Source organism: Ambystoma mexicanum, chromosome 12 (genome assembly GCF_040938575.1).
Source record: "Ambystoma mexicanum isolate Mex_15411 chromosome 12, UKY_AmexF1_1, whole genome shotgun sequence".
Lineage (NCBI taxonomy): Eukaryota > Metazoa > Chordata > Amphibia > Caudata > Ambystomatidae > Ambystoma > Ambystoma mexicanum.
Genome location: NC_090936.1, coordinates 490227386 through 490254090, shown reverse-complemented (window position 1 = coordinate 490254090; position 26705 = coordinate 490227386). Strand labels below are relative to the sequence as shown.

The 26705-nt window shown below is 44.6% G+C and overlaps 1 protein-coding gene across 3 annotated transcripts in view; it reads right to left on the bottom strand.

Annotated features, from left to right (window-relative positions):
- Positions 1-26705, bottom strand: part of SLC13A4 (solute carrier family 13 member 4) — a 344476-nt gene that overhangs the window by 263763 nt on the left and 54008 nt on the right. For all 3 annotated transcript variants that reach the window (XM_069628767.1, XM_069628768.1, XM_069628769.1), the window contains one exon: positions 16413-16549. In XM_069628767.1, coding sequence (XP_069484868.1) covers positions 16413-16549 — 137 coding nt within the window. The remainder of the gene's footprint in view (positions 1-16412; positions 16550-26705) is intronic.

Genomic DNA, 26705 nt, shown 5'->3' with positions numbered 1-26705 from the left:
AACCGTTTTGGCTTGTGTATTAGTATTAGGCATTTGCCAGGCAGTGCTATTCAATGCCCAGGTATTCGTACCATTTTGCCCCTGCTACCAACAATGGCCAGTTAACACTGCTAACGGCTGCGCCTGACAAGTGCCTTTCTCATGCCTACACAAAATTCCAAACTGTTGGCATTGTGTTAGGATGTCATGTTGCTCTTTACAATGCTGAGGCATTGGAATGTCGTGAGGTCAGCGTGGAATGCCAGTGTGTGTGTCTGTATGAGTGTTCTGGGTATGGCAGTTACAACTGGGAACGGGCTGGGTGTGGATGGCCAGTGGGTCTGCCTATGGGTTTATGTCTACTGTAAGGGTGCAGAAGGAGGAGACAGGCACACAGGTGGCATGGCTTTTGGCATAAACCTTTATTATATCAAAAAATAAAGAGAAAACCTAGCTTTCCCTAACTCCAAGATGTATTGCCCTGCCTCAACATAAAATACTAAGGGTGCTGTCTGGATGTCTGTGCACATTAATAGTCCTCCATCCTGTGTCAAATCCCTGCTTCTGTCCCTTACACTAAATACTAAACTAAAAAGGTAGTGGATCTTCTTGGTCCAGAAGAATTGCTCCCTTCTTCTGGACAGTGGACCACTGTTCCAACTGCTAGGTAGAACCTTTACCCGGAGGAATGACTCCCTTCCCAGGTCTCAGTTGCTTTTCAAAGCGCAACCACAGGTCGAAGTGGGCGGGAGCAGTCGGGAGCGGTGCTCCTATACCTTTCATTTTTCAGTTTCACTGTTCCTATACTTTTATTTTAAAAAGTTCTGGAATGGTTTCGTTTTAAAATAAAAGTGTAGGAAGCAGTTGAAGCTTGCACTTCAGTGCACTGCACTGAACAGTGCCATAAATAGCAGTTGTGTTTGTTTGGTGGTTTGAATTGTGTGTGGGAGGGGGAGCAGCAATGGGGTTTTTGGGGAGTGGGGCAGACCAGTAGGGAACATAGTTCCAGTGCTTCTTTTCGTACACTTCGACCACTGCAAAGTTCCTAGTTGCAAAGCTCAAAAAAACAAGTTCTCAGCTCAAGTTCACAAAGTAAAGTTCCAGCTCAAACATCAATATTCCTTATTGCCCATAGTTTTCTTCACTATTGAGTTCCCGGTGAATGCCTCCCTTCTCCAGGTGTCTTGTCCTCAGAGTTTTCATAATTCCAAGTGTTGTCTCCCATACCCTGGCAAAACACACACAAAAGTAAAAGTTCAAAACAGTTCTCCTTGTCATCTAAAGGGAATGGCTTCCTTTCCCTGGTTACAACACAAAGGCAAAGTTCCACACAACCTGGAGGAATGACTCCATTCCCCTGGCATTGGTTACTAGGAGAATGACTCTGCTCTCCTTGCATCTGGTCTAATTCACATCACCTTGTTTACTCAGTGAGTGAGTTCCTTCTCCTAGTATCTTCACAGTTCAGCACAAGCAGGTGGAATGAACCTCTTCCCCTGGTTTTGGTTGCAAGGAGATTAACTCCCTTCTCCTGGTATCTTTCAGTTCCAGATCACCAGGGGGAATGGGTCCCTTCCCCTGGTGTCACTCTCACTTTAGTTTCAAATACACAGTTCTTCACTTCTCTTCTTATATTGGACTCACTTGGTATCTTCTCTTTAACAAGTACTGCAATGAGGATGATGATTTGTACTAAATGTAGATTTCAGGTCCTTGAACCTGGCTTCTCTTGCTGCTCAGTTTGGCCCAATTGGTTCACTTGGTTCACTTTCCTCCCATTAACAAGTACTGCAATGAGGATGATGATTTGTACTAAATGTAGATTTCAAGTCCTTGAACCTGGCTTCTCTTGCTGCTCAGTTTGGCCCACTTGGTTCACTTGGTTCACTTTCCTCCCAAGTGGGGCCATTAGGAAGAAATCTCTCCTCCTGGTTTGGGTCCCAGATCCTTGCTTCTCTCACACCCTGATTAAGTACTGTTGGCTTTCTCTCCCACCAACTACTGATGCAAGGGAGCTGTCTCGCCTCAGAAGCGCCACCTAGGCACAACTCCCGCACCTGCAGTGAGAGCAGTCAAGTTAATTTCTACTCCTCGTAGGGGCAATCTCGTCCCAGTACTAGGGTCAGGCAAATCCCCAGGACGCTTAAGGATCTTCTTTGCCCAGGTACCTTCAATCTCACAGTTATTACAATAGTACATGGACCTATCCTGACCATGGGAGTTTGTGCTACCAGAGGGGTCTAATGACTGAGGGAGTGTGCAGGGTATTGGTGGGGGGTGTATATACTGTGTTCTCATGAGATGTTCTACCTTGTCCCCAGAGGGGAGGTCTCCTCCCTTGAGATCCTCCCACTGAATACCACCCCCAGGGGGACTATCAGGTAGTGACATCACAACCTTGGCCTCATGGGAAGGTGCTCCCCCTGGGGAGAAGTGGCAACATCTCAGGATTCATCACACTACTTACCAATTTACCTGTCTGTTACTTACCTTCTTGTACTCCAACAGACATTAAAGATACTTATAGTGAAGCCTGGGTCCATTATCTTATGTGGCAGATGAACCTACTACACATTGCCAATGCTTGTTGCAATATCTTTGCAATGTAAAATAAATACATATATGCTTACTACATTTCTTTTTCTTTTATGCAGCAAACATAGTAGATAAAAGAATACAGTTTGTAACCCAGGGGAAAATGCTGATGGGTCACAAAGAGGGGCCCTTCAAAGTGCACATCCCCCAAACAGATTAATAAAGTGTAACTCACCATCGAGTGACATAGGAAATGGGAGAATGGTGGTCACCTGGAATAATACTTTTTGACCTCTTCAGGGTCTGTAGGGAGGGGGAGGGGGAGGTTTTGGTTGGATTGGGAGGTAGTTAGAACATCTGGGTATGATATGATATGGCATTTGTAACGCGCCTATACACAAGTGTTTCAAGGCGCGACGAGGCAGGGAGGGGGGAACAAGGGGAAGACAGACAACGATCCCACTAGGCCAGGTGTCATTCAGACCGCGCAAGTGCAGGGGTAGGGGGAAGGGAAAAAGTGCAAGGGAAAGGGGGAGGGGGGGGAGTGCAGTACAAATAAGTAGAATAGAAATAAAATAATAAATAAATAGGGCCAGCTGGTGGCAAGTGCAAGGTAAGTGCAGACAAGTGCTGGGGGAGGGGGGCTGTAGGGATACAGAGACAGTCCCTTCCTCTGTTCTTAATGAGCTAATTGAGCTCAAGGAACAACTTCAGTTATGTGTAGCTGAAAATACGACTTGTGAGCTGAGATTTCGGCACTATTGAAGAAGATGTCAGTGGCGAAGATCCCTCTATCAGGAGAACCCCCATGTAAGCAGATATTAGGGGAGTTTGAGGATGAGTGGCTATGATTATAGTATGAACTACAAGCCCTGAGGGCTGGTACAATTACAAATAAGGATAAAGGTGATTGTTAATCAAGTGGAAGGAGGGACGAGACTGGTGGACGAAAAGGCGAGAGGCGTTGTGGAAAAAAGGAAAAAAAGATGAACTAGAGCTCCTAGTAGTTTCATTTACATGTTTGGGGTCCCTGTGATTGAGCACAGGGCTAGTTAGTTGAGTGAGGATTTGACCAACAACATTATTCACTGGATAAGATTTGTGCGATCCTGTAAATCATTTGTCAGAAGTGACATAAGAGATGTTGGAAGATTGATGAGTAAATATTGGTGTGTTGTTGTTGCCAGTGACATTATAACGATTACCCTTGTCAATGTCCAGTTAGTGCATGGTATACTAGCATTCGTAATGCAGTGTCTCCCTCCAAAGGTATCTAGGATTCAACTGCAATGCAGAACCTTTTCTGACAATTACTTAGCATGCTATGAATTAACTGTGGTAGAAGTTAAGAGTCAATAGGTAGAGACTTAAGGGGTAGAGATCAGGACCCCTTGTGACCTCAGTTGAATTCATGTTTCAGCCCCTGAAAAACACATTCAGGTCACCTTCTATGCTGACAAGCAGGCATAAGCATCTGCCAAGGTATTTCCAGGAATGATGCAAGCACATGTAGAAGTAATGATGTTTGGGTTTCAAGGAACAACCTAGGTCGGCCAATGGGAGAAAAATATCTCTACGTAGAGCTAAAAATCCATGTTAAGGGGAGAGGTCTGGATCGTCACACGGTGAAAGCATGCCTAGTGGGTGTGCAATTAAGGAAATCTGCGTAATACACCTGCTGAAACTTCTGCAACCACTGGCTACGATCCTGCTCCTGATTTGGAAGATGTTGATTGACTCTTGCAGCTTGAAAGTGGGAAAGTTCGCAGACGCCTTGTGTAGAGGTCTCCTTTGGGAACTGAATCTTTTGAGGAACCTAAAGTGGGAAAGAAAGGGGTATTTCCAATTAATTCGCTGGAAAATTGTTGTTCTTCCCTTTAAATTGAGCAACGTGGATTGCATGCTTTTTCAATCCAAGTTCATGATTTGTTGTTTTCAGGAAGCCTGGATACTGGATTCTCCTTATTGTAATGCCTTTTACCATTTTTTTAAATGACAGCAAAAAAAAATGCTTGCGTGAGACACAGTGGGGGATGGGCTTACCAACTAGCGTTTCTGGAAAGGTTGCTGGGGCCATGGTACACATATCCATGGACTCTCCTAATATTTTGCATATTGGGCCTTCTCTACTCTGAGCTGGACACTGTTCACGTCTATAATACTGAGATTGAGTCATCTGCGGATGCCACAACTATGAGGACCTTAGAAACCCTGGCAGTGAATTAGAAGGACAAAGGGACTAGTCCACTGTTAGAGCTATGCTGCTCTTCAGATACTTGATTGCGTCCTCATCAGAAAGGTAGGGAGGGGGTTATGATCATGCAGTTGAGGAGGATGAAGCGTAGAGAATCCCTAAAATGTGTATCCTGAGTTTGAGGACGAGACCCACAAAGACAGGCTTGCTAATGTCAAGATGTTTGTACTCTTTTGCCGCAACAACTATTAATCAGCGCTGCAATGCTGATATCCCAGCAAGATAGACTTTTAGGATGGCAAGAAAGCCAATCTGGCTGATTATGCTACACTACCTTTTGTCCATGAGTTCCATGTTTGTTATCGCTTGAAGAGTGACTTAATTTCCTCTTACGGGATAAGTAGGACATCAAGTAGGACAGTTCAGTTAGCTCCTGACCCTGGACCGAGGGGAGTTAGAAGGGCCCATCTAGATTGAGCCCTGAAATCTGTGCCATGATTTATCATAACAAGGGTATTTTGGACCACCTCTTAGACATGTTCCAAATGGACTAGTAAACTGTAGTGCTTGGTTTAGAGTACGTCCGCACGGGGATGTGACAATTTATTACCATTGAAAAAAAAAGTCTAAAATTAGCCAAGTAGTGGATTTTTTGTTTTACGAGAAATATTTGATTCATAAAAAACGGTTAGGAAGGTTAGTCAGGATTGGGGGTTTTGTGGGGGGATACTGCCCCCATCTGGGTTGCCCTTATCAATGCAAGATCTTTAGCTGCCCATGCCCTCGACATCAACGACATGATCACTACACAACATCTATATTTACTTGCCATAACAGAAACCTGGCTTCATCAAGTCTGCGGACCAGCCTTAGCACTGGCTATCCCTGAGGGCTTTGCTATCCTCAGGAGCGACAAACTTGACACCAGAGGAGGTGGGGTCACTCTCATCAACAGAGACACCCTTCCTATCAGAACCATTACCACCCCTAAAACAGACAACTATGAGCTTCTCTCAACCAAAATAACCTCATCCCCAAACAACTCAGTCAACATTCATATTATCTACCGCCCACCGGTTCCTATCGGCACCTTTGACGGAGATCTCCTACTCTCTATAGGGAGCAGCATTAAACCCTCCTTTAGATCAATCACACTAGTGGACTTCAACCTCGGTCTACATGACCCCACCGATCACCAAGCCTCATCCTTTGCAAAGACACTCTCTGACCTAGACTTTCTACACTGTGTCACATCCTCTACACACAATAAAGGCAGAACCCTGGATTGGATCACTGACCTGTACTCTATGATCCACCTCTCGGCCAACACCCCTTGCCCGTGGTCAGACCATCATATCCTCTCCTTCTCCTTCCTGCCAATTAAGATTTCGATGCCCTCAACAAAGTCACCCCGCCCCCCCATGTGGACGCTTAGTACCCGCAGGATATCCAGGGACAATATTGCTCTCTACCTCACACCCCTGTGCCTTGACATCACCCCCTCCTCAGACCCTTACGTGCTGGCAGCACTCAACTCTGACACCCTAACCATAGCAGTGAATGTGTTGCCCCACTGACCTTGCACAAGGCCAAACCCACCTCCCACAGCAAGGTATGGTTTACACCAGTCATCCAGGCCTTACACACAAACAAACGACAAGCGGAAGCCGCTTGTGAAAAATCCCCAGACTATACCAATAATTTGGCCTTCCACAAGATTGCTAAGGAATACAAATGTGTCGTTATTACAGCCAAATCACTAGCATATAACACCAGAATTGCAAATGCCTCCTCCAACACTCAAGAAATCTTCTGTTATCTCAGAGAACTTGAACCCCCCCCCTTTCTTCCATCAAGAAAGACAAGCCATGGTGCACTAGCATCCAATCTGCCATGAAGGCTAAAATTTACTTATTGCTGTATAAAATCAATCTAAAACAAAACCTCATCAAGGCTAAGGCTCTTACCTCACCGCCCCACCCCAGTCTACCTACCATCTTATTCTACTTCAGGGAAATTTCAGTTGAAGAAACCACAAACATTATCCATAAATTGAAACTGTCTAGATGCAAAGGCGACGCATGCCCAGCATCTATTGTGAAAGACTGCACAGATATTTTAGCCCCATTCATCACTCACTTCATCAATGTATCCTTTTCAGCAAAATGTGTCCCATCCATCCTGAAAGAATCCTGGGTCCTCCCTCTACTCAAAAAACTACATCTAGACCCGACTGCGCCTAACAACTACTGCCCAATCCCCACAGTACCGTTCTTGCTAAAGATTCTGGACCTGGCAGCCTACAACCAGATTCAAGTATTCCTGTAATCAAATCAAATACAAGGAAAACGCCAATCTGGTTTTTGACCTGGCCATGGAACCGAATTAGCCTCACTAGACCTGAAAAATCAATTGGACTATTTCAGAGATGAAGGCAAGGCAGCATTACTCCTTCTCCTTGAACTGTTGGCTGCGTTCGACCTGGTGGACCACAGAACTTTATGCCACCACCTTACTTCAGCAGCTAACTTCTCGGAGGATGCCATCACCTGGGTCACATCATTCCTTGAAGGTAGATCCTCTACAGTCTTCTCAGATCTGGCGAACGCCCCACCCGAACCTATACCTTGCAGGGTCCTGCAAGGGTCTTGCGTCTCGCCTACCTTAGACAATATATTCACCAAACTCCTGTTCGACCTCCTGGACAACTTTGGCATAGTCTATACAAACTGCGCTGATGACACGCAAATCCTTCTACCTCAATCTGGGTCACATGAAAAAGATTATACACTGATCAATGAAATTTACCTCACTATCCAGTCCTGGATGGCCATGAACAACCAATGTCTAAATGACGACAAGACTGAAATTCTGGTAGTTAGGTATCCCATGATGCTAATAAAACAACCCCCTTCATATTCATCCTTCCTGATTGACGGTATAAAAATTCCTGTCCCGTTTACTCTGTAAAAACACTGGAAGTGCATGTCGATGCCACGCTCTCACTTACTAAACAAGTAAATGCCATTGCCTCCTTGGCCGCCTACATGGCTAAACTTCTCAATGCAGCCAGGCAATACCTTAAGCCGTCCAGCTGCTTGGCAATCGCTAAATTGATAACTGGAGCCAGACTTGACTATTGTAATGCCCTGTTCGCAGGCACCTCTAAGAAAATCATAGCTAAATTGCTAACAGTGAATCTATGGATAGTGCTAACCTTACAGACTGCGCTCCTTCATGCATATACCACAACAGTGTTGTATTAATTAATAGGGTTTAAGAGTTGAGAGAGTGAGTAAATAAATATGAGAGACACCTTGTAAGTGTATAAAGTAAGGTTCCTGTATTTATAAATCCAACCAAGTGTGACAAAAGTCTCTACATGTATGACTAATTGCTTGTCAAAGGATGGATCTTTTCTTTTCTATTTGGACAATAATGTATGCAAATAATACTTCTGTCCAATGCTGGATTTAAAAATACAGGAACCTTACTCTATACACTTACAAGGTGTCTCTCATATTTATTTACTCACTCTCTCAACTCTTAAACCCTATTAATTAATACGGTACTGTTGTGGTATATGCATGAAGGAGCGCAGTCTGTAAGGTTAGCACTATCAGGTCATTACAACCTTGGTGCTAAGTGCACCAACTTTACCACCATGGTGTAAACTCCGTTTACACCATGGTGGATGGCGGATTTACCGCCCCATTCCAAGGTGAGTGGGGCGGTAAATCCCCATTTCCCATTTTCCCTTCCCCATTCCCATTTTTGCCCCAAAGGCATAATGGGAGTGGGGAAGGCGCTAATTACGCCGCCGTAAATTAGGGCAGCGTAATTAGCACCATGGCGGGTTAGCGCCATGGATTTTAACGCCTGCTAAAAGCAGGCGTTAAAATCAGAATCAGGCGTTAAGGGTTAACGGTGGCGTTAACCCTTAACACCTGAGTTGCAATGAGGGCCACAGTCTTTTCAGGTGACAGTATAAAATCATCAGCCTAACCACACGGCTGCAGCCGCCATTATAATGCTAATATTTAGGTACATTTTTGCTACCTTATTGGTGCGCACCCACAAACTTCTTTGGGCCAAGTTTTCCACAAAACCTAGTGTTACGTTGCTAACAGTGTCAGTGCTTCTGTGAAAACCATGCAAGTAGGGGCCTGAAAACCCAGCAGGTTGGCCTGCCGGGGATCCGTGGCCCCTACCAGCATCGTTGTAGTATGGCGATCTCGAAAGGGTGCTGGTACGTTGCTTCCGGCACCCTTATTTCCGGACTGCCATACTTGGAATGAGACCCATTCCTAGAAGAGCTACAAGGTGCCGTAGCCTGATAAGATACCGGTCGACCACTGTGTAGATCTATAGGCGCCAGTCCTCTGGAAGCTGTTAATGGAGTCTTGGAAGCCGGCAGGGTGCCTGCCTTATAGAGAGCTTCTGTGCTTGTGCAGTTGACAAAAATGGAGAGAGACAGAATCCAGGCAATTGTCACTGCATATTCCTTCATTATGGTTGAAAAATATCTGTCAAGTTGTTATTGGCGAAAATCCAGGGATGTTTGAATGGTGGTAGGACCATGAAAGAAGCTGAGGCGTGTTTTAGGGCTGACCTGAGCACTATAAACTACAGAGTTTAGGTTTTATTTAATCATGGCCAAATATCTACTCCTGAAGAAACTGGCTCTTTTTCTAAATTGTATTGGTTTAAAAGCAGCTTTTGATTCTGTACAACGAGACTCATTATGGGCTTCACTTGGGAATGAGGACATTGAGAAGGGTAATTTGTCCATTACAGAGGCCCTAAATTGAGGAAACATGGCAAAGGTCTGTTATGTACAGAATGGTGAACATATCTTAGAGATAAAAGGAGGAGGGGGTCAGACCATGCTGTGCTCTCCAGCCCTATGTAACCTCTTCTTTGACGATCTGGGGGGTTTCTTGTCTGAACAGAGGTTGCACGCTCCAGAGATTAGGGACAAGATACCCGGCCTAATATTTGCAGACGATGTAGTTCTCATGAAATGCAGTGAGCTCACAATGCAGAAACTATTAGGTGTCCTCTGTAGTTACTGGAAATAGAAGGTCTTTGCTATAAACAAGGGAAACATCCAAAGTGTGACTGCAGAAAGGGTTAGGCGGTTACGCGCCTGTTTTATTATTGAAAATGCCATCTTAGAGATACGCCCTCAATTTGACTATCTATGTATTTGTTTTGAGAACATCTTGATGAAGGGCCACAGGCTGAAAGGAGCATGAGTAAGTTCTCCCAAACTGCAAGTAGGAATGACATTTAGAAAAAAAGGGGGTCAAAGGACGCAGCCATGGTATATGTCCTATGAGGCGTCGAGGACACAACATTTTTGAGCCTGGAAATCCTGATTGCTGGAAACAGATTGCATATACAGCTTCGTTAAGCTTCCTTTGCCTTACCTGATGCAGTCATGGAATAGACCACACTTGAGTCGGGGCATGCCTGTGGGATTATATGACCATAGAATCATAAGGACTTTTTTCTCTTTCATGTTCTTTTATGTTCTCTGTAAAACATTTGCTGGTGGACTCTGGTCCCCCTTTTCAGGGGAAGGAGCATTAGAACTTCTTTTGCTGCTATTGAACTATGTGTAATGTCAGCATCTGGCGAGATTCTCCTCATCGGCACACCTTCACCCTCCCTTCCTGTCACTCTCTGGCCGACCTCCCTTGGCCCTCTTCCTGTTCCCACCTGTGAGGCTAAGAACCTCAGGGTCATCTTCGACTCCACACTCTCCTTTTCTCCTCACATCTCTGACGTCTCTAAGAAGTCAAACTACCAACTGCACCTCCTCAGAGGTATTCTTCCTTTCCTCTACTTCCCCCAGAAGCTCACTTTCTCTGGAGCTCTGGTTCTCTCTAGGCTGGACTACTGCAAAAGCCTCTTTCTAAATCTGCCTGCTTCTACTCTCCGCCCTCTGGAACTCATCCAGAACAGGACTACAAGACTTGTCCTAGCATCAAGCCCAGGGATTGTATCTCTCCAGCACTGAAATCTCTGCATTGGCTCCCAGTGACTGCAAGGATTACGTTCAAGACCCTCTGCATTGTCCACAAAGCCTTCTGGGGCCTGGGTCCTCAATACCTCCAACTCTGTCTTTGTAAATACCTTCCTACTCAAGCTCTTCGCTCCTCCACCTCCAACTCCCTGAGGGTCAGTCACTTCTCCAAGCAACGAGTTGGTGGTAGATCTCTTTCTTTGGCTGGGGCCTCTCTCTGGAACAGCCTCCCTTCCTCTCTGAAACTCGAGGAGAACCATCTCCGGTCCGGAAGCACCTCAAGACCTTCCTCTTTGCTTCTGCCTTCTCTCTTCTTCTCCCCTGCTGATTTTCTGTCTGATACTGCACTGGCTGGCTACCCTCTGGTTTCAGGCTCAGGGCCCTATTGGCCCAGCTGCACACCGACAATGACTCCCGGCAACCCTTGCAATTGGGTCTGTATTTGTAACCCTACAGTCCCCCTACTTGCGCTTTTGGACACCTGCTGTCTGCACTTACCCTTGCACCTACCACCTGCTGGCCACACTTCTTGTTATTGTTTTGATCCCATGTACAGCACTGCCCCCTCTCCTTTCCCCTGGCACTTTTCCCCTTGCCCCTCCACTGCACTTGAGCGATCTCTATCTCATTTGGCCTAGTAAGATCGTTGTTTCTGTCCTCCCTCTGTTTCCCCTTTCCTTGCCTCGTCGTGCCTTGAAACCCTTGTGTATAGTCGTGTTACAAATGCCATATCATATCATATCATATCGGTGGTTGCTCTTTATTTAATGTCAGCATGGAGAGTTCAAGAAATGGGGTTTCCTAGTTTAACGAGACGAAGTTTTCGGATCCCTGAGGTTTTTCATTTTTTTTCTTCTCTGAAAAACACTTTTACCGATTTATTTTGCTGATTACCACTTTATTTTCCCGCAAAATGTAGGGGGAGACACCTGCCCCCCTCCTTCCACCCGCCATCCCCTCTCTTTCTATATACCTTACCTCAACTTGCCATCTGCATTTTTGTGGGAAAAGGTGGTAAAAAAAGAGGGGGGAAAATTCTGCCAAAGTGTATTTTGGGAAAAGTGAGGAATAAATGTTGTGAGTAGTGGATATGTTAGAAACTTAGAATCATTTGCAATGGGTAGTGAGCTATCTGCCCTTCATTACTGCGTTATTTATTTATTTATTCATGTATTCATATGCTTTTCTTTTTATGTCATTATGGATGGAATATTATACTGTTATAGAATAAGTTTGGAATGTTTTCACTTCTTAGTTCTTTCAATGTATGTGTAGTTATGTATATTCATTTTGGTAGTAATGGGCATGCCTATGCAATTGATGATGAGCAAATAAAATAATCTGCTTTATTTTTGCCCTAGTGAAAATATATGAAGATAATGTGGATTGTACCATTGTGTATTATCTAAGCAGCAGCATTGGTGCTAAATTCATTTGCTCCTTTTTTTGGCACAAGGGCAACATTTTGATGATCTAGCCCCAGAGGTTTATTTGAGCTGACAGAAGTGCTCAGTGGGTGAAGGGGATTTCCACATGAAGTAATAGCACATGATCCCAATTGAGCAAGTCAAACCTCGGCCTCTACATCTACAAAGACAGAACTATTTGTTTTTCCTGATTCTTATCTACGGAGCAGCTCTCTTGTTCAGGAGAGCAATACACACCATTGAAGGATAAATCTGCCCTGGGGGAGTGTGATGACATTTTTGAGGGAGCGACTCCCATCTGTAGGAGGGTGATTAACATGCTTTAGATACATTCTTCTATGTGGGAAAAACCAGCAGCTATTTTCAGGGAGTGTCTTGGCGTTGCCTGTGTGGGAGAGCTTTAAAATTATTTAAGCATAACATTTCTCTTTGGGAGTGATTTAAACCGTTCTGAGGGATGAACTCTCGTGTTGTGATCTGTAAATATATTTGAGAGTCACTTCTGCTCTGTGGAATAGCCATAACATCTTTTAAGAGCAATCTTTCTCTGTGGAAAACTTGTTTTAGGGGAGCTATTCCCAACTATGGGGGAGCTGTATGATATTTCACTTGAGGCCTTCTGCTGTCTGGGAGAATTCTTAAAATGTGTGTGAACAACTGTTCACTGTGACCTTGTGGATTTGATTGTGGGATTCCTGGAGACTATCCAAAGAAAATGTTATGTTATGTTGTTTTATACCAAACACGACTACCACCCAGGGGAAGTCGCCAGGCACTCGAGGATAGGTTCAAAACCAGCAGGAACTGGCATCTGTGAGTGTTGTTTTGCATGTGGTAGTTTGTGCTAGAGGCCTTGTGCATTCTAACTGTATGGGTAAGATTCAGTGCCTCGGGTGTGTGGTATGTGTTTTGTGTTGGTGTTAGTGTGTTGTGTGGGTTACGGCGTGTTAGATTGTTCATGCTGGTTAGATAGTGTCCATAAGGGATCCAGAGTCATGGGTGGCTGTAGCAGTAAGTTAATCTGGTATCTTGGTGTGTAGTTGCATTGAGTTTTGTTTTAGCTGTCATGCGTCATTACCACCAGGGCGAGATCTATTACTGTGACTGATCACCCAACACCATCAATTCACTTGCCTGCATCTGAATTGCACCATACAACACATCATCATCATCTTCCTGGGTGGTGCCTCGCACAATCTTCTGTTGTTAGGATTAGTGCACATGTGTCTTACTATTGTCTACTACAATCTAGTGCTTGGTCACATTATTGAATGTAAGTTACTCAATATGAGGCACAGAGCTGGCTCCCCTGTTATAAGACAAAAGAGGTTTGTTTGGGACTTTACACCAGCTGGGAGACAGCTTAGGGTGTTCAACTATAGTCTCTCCTATACCATTTCAAAATCACCTGTCTGGTGCTTCAAGGAATACAAAAAAATACTAATAATTCTAATATGCAACTGCAAAACTATTCAGTAAATTCTAAAAACTGAAATCCAGGGACCATTTTAAAATAGAAGGGGCAAATGACGGCCTTTCAGCCATCACCTGCCCTTATACAGACCAGGTGACACGCACCTTTTAAAGGCAACCGAATAAAAATGCCTGTTCCCTGCATAGACCTAGAAATATTACCTATCAATAGTATGACTATTTACTTTTCTAGAAGGTCTCTTAGTTTCCCTAAGCTTTCTTCCTTTCAAGGTATTGTCCCACAGTGTTTGTCATACCCGCATGGCAGAGGTGTACTTGCCTTCTGGCACATGGGATGGGGGCCATATGTGTTGCTCACGCATCAGGAAGATGTATCACAATGTTTTTGTTCCTGTCATTTGTTCCTTTGCTCCATGAGTGCCACAGGTCTGACGATCACTTGGTTCCCAGGAATCTGATCCTGAACCTGAGCTGCAGCCGTGGGTTTGTGTGTAGCGACTTTTTCCCTTACTTGCCCCACTTACCTCTGTCATCTATACCGAGGCCTTGCAGTGGCATGAGAGATGGTTCCCTCAAATCCTCATACCACAGAAGATCAAAGGGTTTAAGGAGCACCTGTATCTAATGTGCATGTTGCTGCTTCGTTTGGGATTGCATAGATGTGCCACCAGAATTGGCTCCAGACTTCCCTCAATGTATCGCTTGTGTGGTTGGTTGATATGTAGATTTTGCTGACCTGGATGCACACATCCAGTGGCATACTCTGCTAATTTGCTGGTGAAGGTATGACTGCCAAATGCTGATGTATTGTGCGTTCAAATTTGCAAAAGTGTTCGTAAACATTCTGTAAACAGGCAATGGGGTAACGGCTGTAGCAGCATCACTTGCTCCCTGCCGCAATATTCGTGATCACTGTTTGTGACATTGTATTCCTTGGTATCAGTGGTGTCCACAAAGATATGGACCTGTTCATATAATATTGTGTAGAGGAGCAGCTGAATGCCTCTTCAGGAAGTCCCGCCCCCATACTTCCTACATGCTGGTAACCAGAAATCGTGGCAGGCACGACACCAGTGATTGTGTTGATTCCACAAAGAGCATTCCAGAAAAGGTATCCATTGAGAAAACCCTATATGATGTATCGCCGTATAGATGACAATCTCTTGGAGGAGATCCCTGAAGGAATATGAAGATGAGAGAAAGAGAAGTTGGTGACGTCACAAGAAGCTAGCGTGACAGACTGAGAAGAGTGGCAAAAGAAGAGGATGTATAGACTTTATGGAATCTGATGACAAAATAAAGAATCAAGTAAACTTTCATATGTGGAATAAAGATTGCACGTGTGAAGAGCACTGAATGCAAGCTGTTTAATAACTGTACCTACACAGAAACGCAAGTAGACTAAGTAATCTCAAAGGCTAGCTATACATATTGAATAGACTGCAGGCGGTGCCGCCAGTGGACATCCGTGTCACATATTGAGTTGCTTCAGAGTTACTGCAAATCACCAAAAGGAACGTCATTCACTGTCTCTATGAAATGTATACTTTTTTGTGACGAAAATGGGCCAAATGTGCACTAAAAACGCAACATTTCCTCATTTTTGATCTCGACATGTATTGGGTGGAAAAGCACTTCACAATTCTATCACTTCACTGAAAAGCATAATTCTCTTTTGCGTCTTCTCTTCTCCCCTCCCCTTTCTACCCCTTCTATGTCCACCTGACTTGTAGTCGGAGGAGATGGCAATGACCACAACTCCATGTGGATAACCACATGCCTCTTGGACATTGAATTAGGCACTGAATATTGCTTCTGTACTTCACACAAGTGTTAGGAAGGCAAACCCTAGGCCAGGTGATCTTGATGCCCTGTCCTACAGGCCTGCTATTTTTTTTGTAGTTGTTTAGCCGTTCAATTTCTTCCTGTTAGACCCCCTTTCGATCCAAGCTAGCAGATAAAAAATGCTTCTCTTCTTTTTCCATTATAACACTAGAACCATTGTTAAACTTTCATACGGAAGTGCAATTTAAGGAGCCACATTGTTAGGCAACTCTTAGTTTTTCATTTTCTTTGATATTGGATATTTCTAGTGTGGTATCGATATCCAAGGTCGGAGTTGCCCGGTATTTCCCCATTCAAGGAACCCGGACCCGTTACCCGGTATGGGGGTTGCCATGCCACTAAAAGCGTCATTGCTACCTCCATACTTGTAATGAGGCCCAATGTGTACCCACCTGAAGTTACCAAAAGCCACATGTTTCTCTCTGGGAACACCTAGGAATCTCCACAGTAGCAGCACATCCTGTCCTATGACTTTTCAGCCATGGGCATTGAGCATTTTCTAATTTATTTATTTATTGTGCATTTGTAAGGCGCTTATACATTAAGTAAATTGTGTTTCAAAGTGCCCGCAGGGCAACGGGGAGGGAACATGGGAGCGAAAGGCAAATATAATAACAATGAAGAGAAAGAAAGAGGCGGCCTTACTAGGCCTTGTGAGCCTTCACTTTATGCCTAATGGTCGGAAGTAATTGCTTTATAAGCACATGTTTGCAATAACTGCCACACAGCCATATGTGCAATTAAAAACGTATTCGTTGCTCTAGTTTTTAGATTTCTTATTGCAGAAACTGCAAACACAGACAAAGGTTGTAATGTATATTTTTTCCAGCAACACACTATTTTGCATGCAATTCGTTTGTGTAGTCAATGCAGGGTCTTTCCAGCCAAGTCGCCCCCTAAAGACATCATTTTCCTTCACTATAATTTGACTTACACAAAGGGGGCAGAGGATGCATCCCGTACTTACATGCCAGGCTTGGCCCCCGACAGCATGACCATTCGCAGAGCAATGCGCTTGTGCAAGTTCCACTTCTCCACAGTGGCTGCCACACAGATGACCCCCATGAGCAGCAAGGTGGTGTTCTTAACATACTCTGCAGCCACCTGCGAGGAAGACAAGATATTCTTCAGGATCTTCTCAGCATTTTCATACCCAACAGCTACCCCCATCAATTGCCCCCAGTGCTCATAGTTATCAGATACCATGGACAGACACTAGCATGGGACTACATCTCCTATATCTACATGTCTAGCGAGGAGGTGCCTTTTCTTCATCTGTCAACTTCAGCCAAGCATTTTTCGACCTTCTCCGAAGCTCTATATCAACAATATCGCAAATAATGCTATATTCTACTGCGCCTTCCTCCCCACAAATATAGACAGAAACAAGACCATGGTGAAGGAGCTTGTTGCTATCCAGTTTTTGTCTAGTATTTAATGTTAGGAATCTTTTTCTAAACGCCCCCATTCTTGACAGATCAGGAACTGAATTATGTAATTTGGTCGTGGAAGGACAGTATTAGAACCATGTACAATAGGTGAATATTTAGCCACTAGATTAGAACGCCTACCAAATTGTTATGCCATTTTAGGAAAAGCTGGTGAGCTTAAAAGAGATGGGTGCTGTAATTGTCAAAATAACTGACCAGCCAATCCGATGAGATGATGTACCTTGCCAGATCTCATTGGTGGATGGTGAAGTAGCCATGGGTCCAGGTGCTACCACAATCCATGTGATTTTGGGCCTGCAGGTGGCATGGGAGCCTGGCTCCCTCAGCATCCCACATATTGGAGGCAGGGGCTTATCACACCACCACCTTTGAATCGCTCCTGTCCCTTTAAGGCAGTGGACTTCAAACATTTTTGGGTCCCTCTGAGCAATAAGTGAGCTTGCCAAGCCCCACAAAAATGCCAAATGGGCAGCAAGTCCAAATGGCTATGAACTATTGCGTGCTATCACTGCACTCCCTGGGCTCTCCCCACCCTGCTCCCGCAAAAGACCCTGGGCTCTCCTTACCTTAATCCCATCACTATCCCATGGTTCTTCCCAGCCTGCTCCAAGCACAGTCCCTGGGCTCCCCCTCCGACTCCCCCTATCCCACTCCCTGCGTAGTCCCCGGGTTCCCCCTAACCCACACCCTGCAGAGACCCAGTGCCCCCCACAATCTCCAAAAACAACCCCAGGGATCCCCCACATGCTCCAAAAACAACTCCATGGCTCCCCCACCCTCTTCAAAAACAACCCAAAGGGTCCCCTAGCCGTTCCAAAAATAATACCAGGGCCCCTCCATCTGCTCCAGAAATAACCCTCGGCTCCCCCCATCCCCTCCAAAAACAACTCAAAAGAACCTCCCATCCTTTCCACAAACACCCCCAGGGCTCCCCATCCTCTCCGAAAACAACCCCTGGGTGCCCTCACTGACTCCAAAAACAACCCCAGGACTCTCCCACCTACTCCAAAAACAACCCAAGGCATAATCCCTGTCCATTTTCGTTCCTGTGACTGGATTCAAACACCCAGGATGTCTATTTCCTGAGTCAGCCACTCCTACTGACCCTTAGCCTGGCCTCGTCACACTGAGCATGTGCAGCGGGGGCCATGGTAAAATGGTATCTGCATATGTATATATATATATATTTTTTGTTGTCATTTCAGGCTGGGGTCTGTGCCACCCAGGAATCCTGCTGCCTCCTCCCTGGGGAGGCGCATCACACAGTTTGAAAATCTCTGCTTTAAGAAAATCAAGAGGGGTGGTCACGTGAAGTCATCAGTGGCTGTATACTCAGCCCCCTTCACACATATGCATGAATCACATATAAAACTACTGGGAAAAGAGAAAGCCCTGAAAAAGGACATGAAACTTGAGCAGTCAATGGCCCTCATTATAAGTGCTGGTAATTCCATTGACCGGCACGTTTCTGGACCGGCAAACTTATAATGGGGGCCGATCAATCACCTCACAAGGTCTCTACACTCATGCACCTAAGAATGATTTAGCTAAGCAAGTACACCCCAAATCCAATGTGTCTAAAGCAGAGGGAGGAATGCCTTCCCCATGGAAATGTGGAGGGACTAGCCATCCTCAAGTGCCACTTCATAACTGTAAACTAGCCCCACGGGCAGAGACCATCAGCCAACCCCATCCCAGATAGCTAGAAGACACACCTTAGTCCCCTTAGTCCAGAGAAAGGCTCAATGGTGCGATCAGGGCTATGCAAAAGGAAGATCCTGGTGCAGAAGGATGTTGGAGTTTGAGGGAGGAGCTCATTTGAAGATGGCAGAGCTCATTTGAAGATGGATGGTGAAGAGTGGTGAAGGTGCTGGAACATGATGCCGGAGGAGAGAACCAGAAGTCTTGGGAACGGAAGACCTAGGTGGGTTTGGGGTAAGGAAGAGATAGAAGGCTGGATGAGAGACTCATGGTTTGGGAAGAAAATAACTAATTGGGCTCAGGAACGAAAAAGACCCAAGGGACTGGGAGAGAAATAGCTAGGGCTGCGCACAGAGGAAGACCCCGGATTCTGGGGAGACTAGGAAAAGAAAGGCCCAGAGGACTGTGGAAGAGAAGGACATGGGGTACCAAAGACAGAGATCTAGGAGGTCAGGAAGAGTGAGAGCCAGGAGGTTGAGGAGAGTTGTAACTAGATGTAGACGTGCCAAAGAGCAGGAGGTAAAAGGAGTTAACCAGGAGGTGGTGAGTGGAGCCAAGAAGGAAGCAGTGAAAGAGGGTCTAAGCGGAGGGAGCGGGAGTAGTCCCAGACAAGGTGGGCATAAGAGTCACAGAGGAAGTGTTATGAGAAGTTAAGGATGTGGCAAGGGGTTCCACAGATGAGGTGGTGAAGAATCAGGCACTTGAGGCATCCCAGGAATGACTGTTTGAGAAGGAGGTGGTGAAAAGGAGAAGAGGGAGTGGTGATGAGTAGAGTTATAGATAAGGAGGTGGAAAGCAGAGGGAGTAAAGTGAAGGAATCACGTAAGGAACCACATAACTCATGCTTAAAGGGATAGGGTGAGTAAAGTGTGTGGAGGAACCAGTTCATCGCTTAATGACGAGGAGGTAAGCGAGGAGTCAGACTATCTTAAGAAAGAAGGAGAGACATTAGGAAAGAGACCCCTGGGTAGGAGCTTGGGTCAAGGTGGCAGAGAATAGAGGCAGTTTGCATGGGGGATCCTTAGAACTAGGATCCTGAGGGACGGAGGCAGAGAGGGAGTGAGGCAGCAAGAGTGCCAGAAGGAAATCCAAAGACAGTTTAGGTTTGTCTCCTGTCTTCCTATGGTCTCTGGGCCTGAGGTTAATGCCAGCTCCAGTGTGATACCTACTACTGAACACCCAATTGGTTCTAGGGCAGATTTGACAACCAGCACCAGGAGTTTGCTCCACTCTCCCCTGGCTGCATTGCCAAGGAAGCATTGAAGTCTAGAGAGTGGGACTTTTCTGAAAGACTGAGACCAATGTGGAGGGACCCAGAGAAGCTACAAGAGGAATTGTGAGAGACATTGGGCTTCATTCCGAGTCTGGCGGTAATCCTGCTGATGCTACTGGTGGGTTGCCGCCAGACTCAGAATAATTTACTGACACCTGACCTCCCGATGCCACCGGCTCATTATGAGCCCGGCAGCCAGGAAGTCCGGCGCTGGTATATTTGTTAATCCTCATTCCCATAGAGTTCTATAGGACTCTATGGGAGGGGGGCATGGAAGCACTGGCACCGTTGCTAACAGTGCTGGTGCTTCCATGAGCAGTCTGCCTACCATGGCCGCTGTGCCCAGCAGGGTCAGGCCTGTTGGGCACAGCGGCTCCGGCAGGCAGATTCATAGTTTGCCGTTTCGGAAACAAGGGTTCTGGTGAGCTTACTGGCACCCTTGCTTCCAGACCGGCAAACTTATAATGAGGCCCATTGTTTTGGAGATTTTTTAGCAATTTCTTTTGATCAACCTGCAATACTCACCACATCTGTTACACGGTATAGGGAGACCAGGATCCTGGCTCAACAATAACAGAAGAACCTTTACTTTGAATACTTTTGGACCTCCCAGAGAGACACTAACTTTTGATTTTCCCTCGAGATCTGATCTCATCCTTATGAACAACTATCCTGACAAATATTATGTTCACAAGGGAGTTGATTTGGTTGTCTCCTGTAAGAATTGTGACTACAGTTAATTTGCACCTAGTATGTTTGATCCCAGTCAGCTTTGATATATGCACATTGTATCAATAGGGAAGTGGCATTGACTAGAATTAAAGGTGAGATGGGCCACATGCTTGGAAGCAGCCGGATAAAGAAAACACAAAACAAAAGTGGTCCTCAATTGCTTTCAATCGGAAACTTATCATTTCTATGCAATCAGCATTAAATTCAAAAAACATTTTTGTACATAATGAATTTATTTGAATAGAAACCTAGAACGTGAAATGTAGAAACAACAGTCACAAAACATTTGTTATACATAACCAATATTTAACATAACAGTTTGTTAAGGATTTCAATCAGGAGACACACACACCGTGGTCTCGGCCTAGTATTGTTAAACCGCAATTATGTAGTGCCTCCTTATATTTAATATTGGCCTAAACCCAATCGCGTTACATGGAAAACCTCATTGAAAAGTTCTGATTTTTGGGTTTAACTTCGCTGCCATTTTAAGATTCGTCCGCCATTTTGATTTTCACTTCTGTTCCATATTCTAAAATGGTGGTCTGTGTTTTCGTCTTGCAGTCGAGCAGATCGACCTTTGAGTTCTGTTAATGTTTAGGTTGTCTGCGAGCCGACTGTTTAAGCAAAGTAAAGAAACCTTGTGCTTCATATGAACTGCTATTCGAGTATTGTCTGCGCTCACAAGCCTCATTCTTGTATAAACACTGAAACAATGAAGAGTAAACGACGAAGGTATGTTTTAGCTGAACTACATTGTGAAAGATTATTGACATAAGGCTTACCGCAGATCCGAGAACCTATACCACCATTGTATTATCATCGAAATGTAAATTAATGTAATCCTTTGCATAATAATGTAAAATCTGTCATATGAACTAGGCACGAACTCTAGACACGAATTATTAACGTGAAGAGAGGCTGGACAATCTTGTACGATAAGTATAAAAAGGCCAGTGTTTAGATGTCCAGTACCTCACTCTCCTTACTGTGTCAGCTGGTACACACGGCAAGGTGTTGGGGCCAGATAGCTATCTGTTTTGCTTTGTAAACTGTACAGTAATAAAAGATATTTGTATCTTTTCAGCCCGTAATTGGTGTATTTCCATTGTGGTACTCAGCCTCGATATTTCTTTGTTCTTTCAGATGGCGCCCGAATAGGGACCCTCAAGATTGATCCCACCTCATTGAAGGAAAGACGCGGCTATCGGACCGGGACCAGATGGTGAGAAAAAGGGGGCTTCTTTTGGATGAGACGCAATACCTCAACAGTACTGCACAATCCGATCCCTGGACGGTGAGCATGCGGTCCGAGACGGCATCTTGACGAGGGTCCATATATCGAGGTGGGCAGTTTTGCCGAAACCACCAACCACGAGGGTCCTTTGTCCTTTGTAATCCGATCAGACCTTCTTAGTCCCTTGTAATCAGGTGAGTCGTGCCCCGATTCCTAAGTATCCTGATGTTTGGTTGCAGATTTGTCCTCATGAGCACAAACGACGCGAGGTAACACCAGTTATCTGACATGCCTGGGAAATTGCCTGCCAGTTCCAGGGCGTTATTCAGCCACAGAGACAGACAATTTTTGATATTTGTCCGACCGGCGCCACAGAAGGGGTCGCCGGCATGTCTATGTACTGTAAGAATGCCATTTGGTAGTATAGTATTCAACAATATCTGGCACAGACAAACTAGACATGCTTCCGAATGTCAATGGCCAGTCAATGATAGTTTTGAGATTTCCCGAATAGAGTATTTAGAAACTATATTGTTAAAGAAAAAAAAGCTAGACCTACAGCATTTGATGTAATTCAGAATTGGAAAAGGGAAGCTATGCAGCAACTTAAGAGTAAATAGAAGTATGCACGTCGTCATATGTCGAATTTAGAAAAAGCATTATTGTATGATCAACAAAAAACAGTCAGAGTCTGTCAGAAACATGGATAGGGCTTTCCGACTTGGTGTACAGAAAATATATCCGTCTAAAGATTTTTATGTCTCAGATGAATTAATTGATAAACTCTTAAATGAACATAGGCCTTTGTGCCACTGCACCACCTCCTTATGTACCTATTCCTGTTGTCTTACCTCTTCCTGCTGTCGCACCTCCTCCGGTAACAATTCCTGTTCTTCCTGTTGCTCCTCCGCTGCCAGTTATTGCTCCTCTTCCTATTGTTGTTCCTCTGCCTGTACCTCCACCTTTTCCGATTGTTACTATTCCAGTAATTCTGTCTTTGTTACCAGCGGTAGTGTCTCCACTACCTGTTGTATAGGATCTGTCTACTCTCTCTTTCCCAAGTGGTTCTGCTCCGCTTGTAGCTTGTCAGGATTCGTAAATCAGGGAGGCATACTGGCAATCTTTCCTTTCCTACTCGCTTACCTTCCTCACCTGGGTTTCCTTTGCTTTTGTCACAGAGACGCTGGTTCAGGACACGGAAGTTTGCTCAGCCAGTTCGTTCTGTGTTCTTTAAGCAGCGCTGGGCTTTACCATGGAAACGCAGTCACTCTGCGTACTTGAGGTCACGTGTCTTTACACATTGTTAGAACCTCACGTGACTTTTTGGTTTTCGTTCTTATGCCCCGCCTCCCCGCTACTCGCTGCTTCTGAAATTGTTATTTCTCTTGCCGCTACGTACCTGACTTTGCTCCTGTTGAATTTAGTATTTTGACCCGGACCGCCTACTGGATTCCTGCTTGTGTGTCCCTCTTGTTGTTGTCTCGACCCTCGGAACTGCTTTTTGGAAGTGTTACGGATCACGGACGTCTGCTTGAATTTTGCCCGCTTGGTTTTCGACTCTTGGAACTGTTCACGGATTTTTTCTTGTCCTTATTTTGGCGGGTGCTGCCATCTACGTCATCCATTCTGCTGCTACTGGAACTTTTCTACAGACTTCCTCATTTCCCCTTGGAACTGGAAACTCTATACTAGGAGTCCGCGTGCCGTCGATTTCAGGTGGACATTGTTGTTTACCGGATTCTTGTTTAGGCGTCCTCGTGCCGGCGGTGGGTAGGTGGATCATCACTCCTGCTTGCGGATCACTTCTGCTTTTCAATTATTCCTCCAGTTTTTGAACTTCCTTGGAAACTCTCATCCGGTAAGACTGTTCCTTTATATCTAATTCTACTTTTGGTCCTTGTTTGGTTTCCGGTGAATCACTGGTCATTCTTTGTCCTCTTAGAATTCTGACGCCAACCTTTCTATTCTGATTTGCCAGTCAGTCGACTACAGTCTATTTTCAGGTACTAAGAGGTTGGGTTGTCTGTGCATTGCTATTTAAGTTGTCTTCTGTCACTAATGTACGGTTCCTTTGCAGGTTGACCGGTTCCTGTGACGTCCTCTCATCTTTTGGTCAATTGACTGGTCAGAGAGTTTCTTCTACCTCTCTGTTGGGTACATTGACAAAAAGAATTCGTCCTCTACACAACGAGTTCAAAATCTTGAAATCAGGATTCTGGTTACTTTGTCAAGGAATATATCCTGACTTAACATAGCTGATGAAGAGGCGAGTGCTGAATCAAATATAGTGACTCGAAAGTGCAGTTTTCTAAAGATAAGAACAGAGAATTGTATGCATGGGCTAAGCAATGTATAGAGAAAGGAAAAAAAACAAAAAAATCAACTGTCTTAGCTACACTTTTTAAATCTAGCAAGTATTCTAGAGCAGAATGCCTTTATTGAGGGGAGGGTAATACATTTGGCTGTAATGTGGAATAAATTGACGGACATAGATGTCCCACAAGGCTTGACGGATTTGAATGTTTTAGCCTATTCAAGGGATTCTGCTGAGAAAGTAAAAGAGCATGTCGAGAGGGTTTTTGAGTTAAGAAGGGAGTTAAAATGGTTAAAGGACAATGAAATAGATGGTGATAGTTTGGACGCTTTGTATGTGCAGAAACTGTTCCTTCCTCCTTGTAAGTCAACGAGTGAAGAAACGCGAATTTGCACAAGGGATGCGCTTAGATGGATTTCGGATGTGTCAATATCTCGCATAGAAGTATATGATACGTATAGTCAGTATACTCCAGAAATGCAGAGGAAAGTGTTACAGGTAATGATAGAATACCTGAAGGATGAGTGTATAAAGAAAAAAAGATTTGTTGTCCCGCAGAATTGATGATTGTTTAAAAGAGAACCTTTGCATCCGATACTGTTCCTACCACTTTAGCGCTCGATCTGGCTTTATTGCTCAACAAACGTTTGGAGTTGCCTACTTCTCAGTTGCCTATGAGGGAGGGTCCTCCGACAGTTGTTCTTAAAGTTGAGATTCAGATGGTTAGAGGGACTAGAGGTGGGAATATACAGATTCGAGGTCAGTTTGTTCCACAAAATAATGCGCAGTTGGATCCTGTACACGTGAACCAATATGCTTATTGCAGACAAGAGGGTCATTGGAGAGCACAATGCCCGATCATTCAGCAAAGGTCGAATAACACATATGGTGTAATGGGTAGACGATCCAGAGGCCGCCCTGGGGTAGGGGTCCTGGTAGAAGCCAGTTCGCTCAGAATTCACAGTCATTTTCGCAAGAAAATCAGCAACCTAGCATAGAAAGCAGAAATATTTTTGATACTCCTTCAACCGCCTATCTTTCTGAAGATCTTGTTTTCAACGATATATTGTGTCATTAGGACAGCCCGAAGCAGGGTCTGGAACAGACGCCTATTCCCGTCAATCAGAAAGGTCCCTACATTGAGATGAAGGTGGGGAATAGGAAGCATCTATTTTTGATAGATACAGGAGCACAGAAGTGTTCCATTGATCATTCATGGGTTCCAGACATTCCACTGTCAGGGCAGAATAACGTTTCTGTAGGATTTTCTGGCACACCAGTGGTTAGTCCGGTTTCTTTGCCAGTATCGATTTCACTGGGGCCATTTACGGATTACTGTCCGTTTCTTTTGACAATGAACTGTGGAGAGAATTTATTGGGGTTCAATCTGTTGAAGGAATTAAATGCGGTAATTCATTGTTCTTCGCATGGAGTACGTTTGACAATTTCACCCCAGCAATCTTCTGCCTCACAGTTTTTGACTCAACCTTTTCTGCCAGAACTTAGTGAAGTTCCGGCGTATTTATGGGTGGTTGACGACAATGACGCTGGTGTTTTGCAAATTGAGCCTGTTAAAATTGTTTTGAAACCAGGAGTTAAGTTGCCACGTATTCCACAATATAAGATTTCAGTTGATGGTGAGTAAGCGTTGAATAGTATAGTTTCCGATTTTGTACATCGTGGAGTAATTGAAGAAATTGCAGGAAGTTTGTGCAATAGCCCGATTTTACCAGTGTATAAAAAAGGGGATCATGTGATTCCTTTTTGTTTCATTATTGATTTACGCGCTATCAATAAGGTTGTTGCTCCGTAATTTCCAATTGTGCCTGATGTAACTATGATATCAACAATGATGCCAGCTTCTGCTACTCATTTCAGTGTGGTGGATCTTAAGAATGCCTTCTTTAGCATTCCCATACACGTGGATAGTACATATTTGTTCGCGTTCATCCTAGGGGGACGCTCGTTTACATTCACCCGTGCACCACAAGGGTGCACGTAGAGTCTGAGCATTTATAGTAGGGCTTTGAAAGAGCAGCTCGAAACACTTAAGTTTCCTTCCACTTGTACATTGTTGCAGTACGTTGACAACCTTCTCTTAGCTGTAGACTCAGAAAGTGCTTGCAAGGAAGGTACTGGGTTATTGCTTATTCATCTTGCAAAGCATGGGCATAAAGCTTCACTGAAAAAGTTTCAGTATTGTCGACAGGAGGTCTCCTGTCAAAGGAGGGAAGAAGATTGATACCTGAATGAATAAAAAGCATTTCTAGCATGTCTGTCCCAAATATACAGAAAGAAGTTAGAACCTTGATAGGAATGGCTTCTTATTGTAGACAGTGGATCCCAAACTTTTCACTAGTGATAAAACCAATGTTGGCATTGACAAAGAAGGGCATTTCTATGCCACTACCATGGAACTTGGAACACCAGAAAGCTTTTGATCTGCTCAAGACTGCACTGTGTTCAGCACCAGTTTTGGGCACACCAAAATTATAAGGCCTTTGTGTTGTATGCACATGAATGTGATGGATGTGCTTTGGCTGTGTTAACGC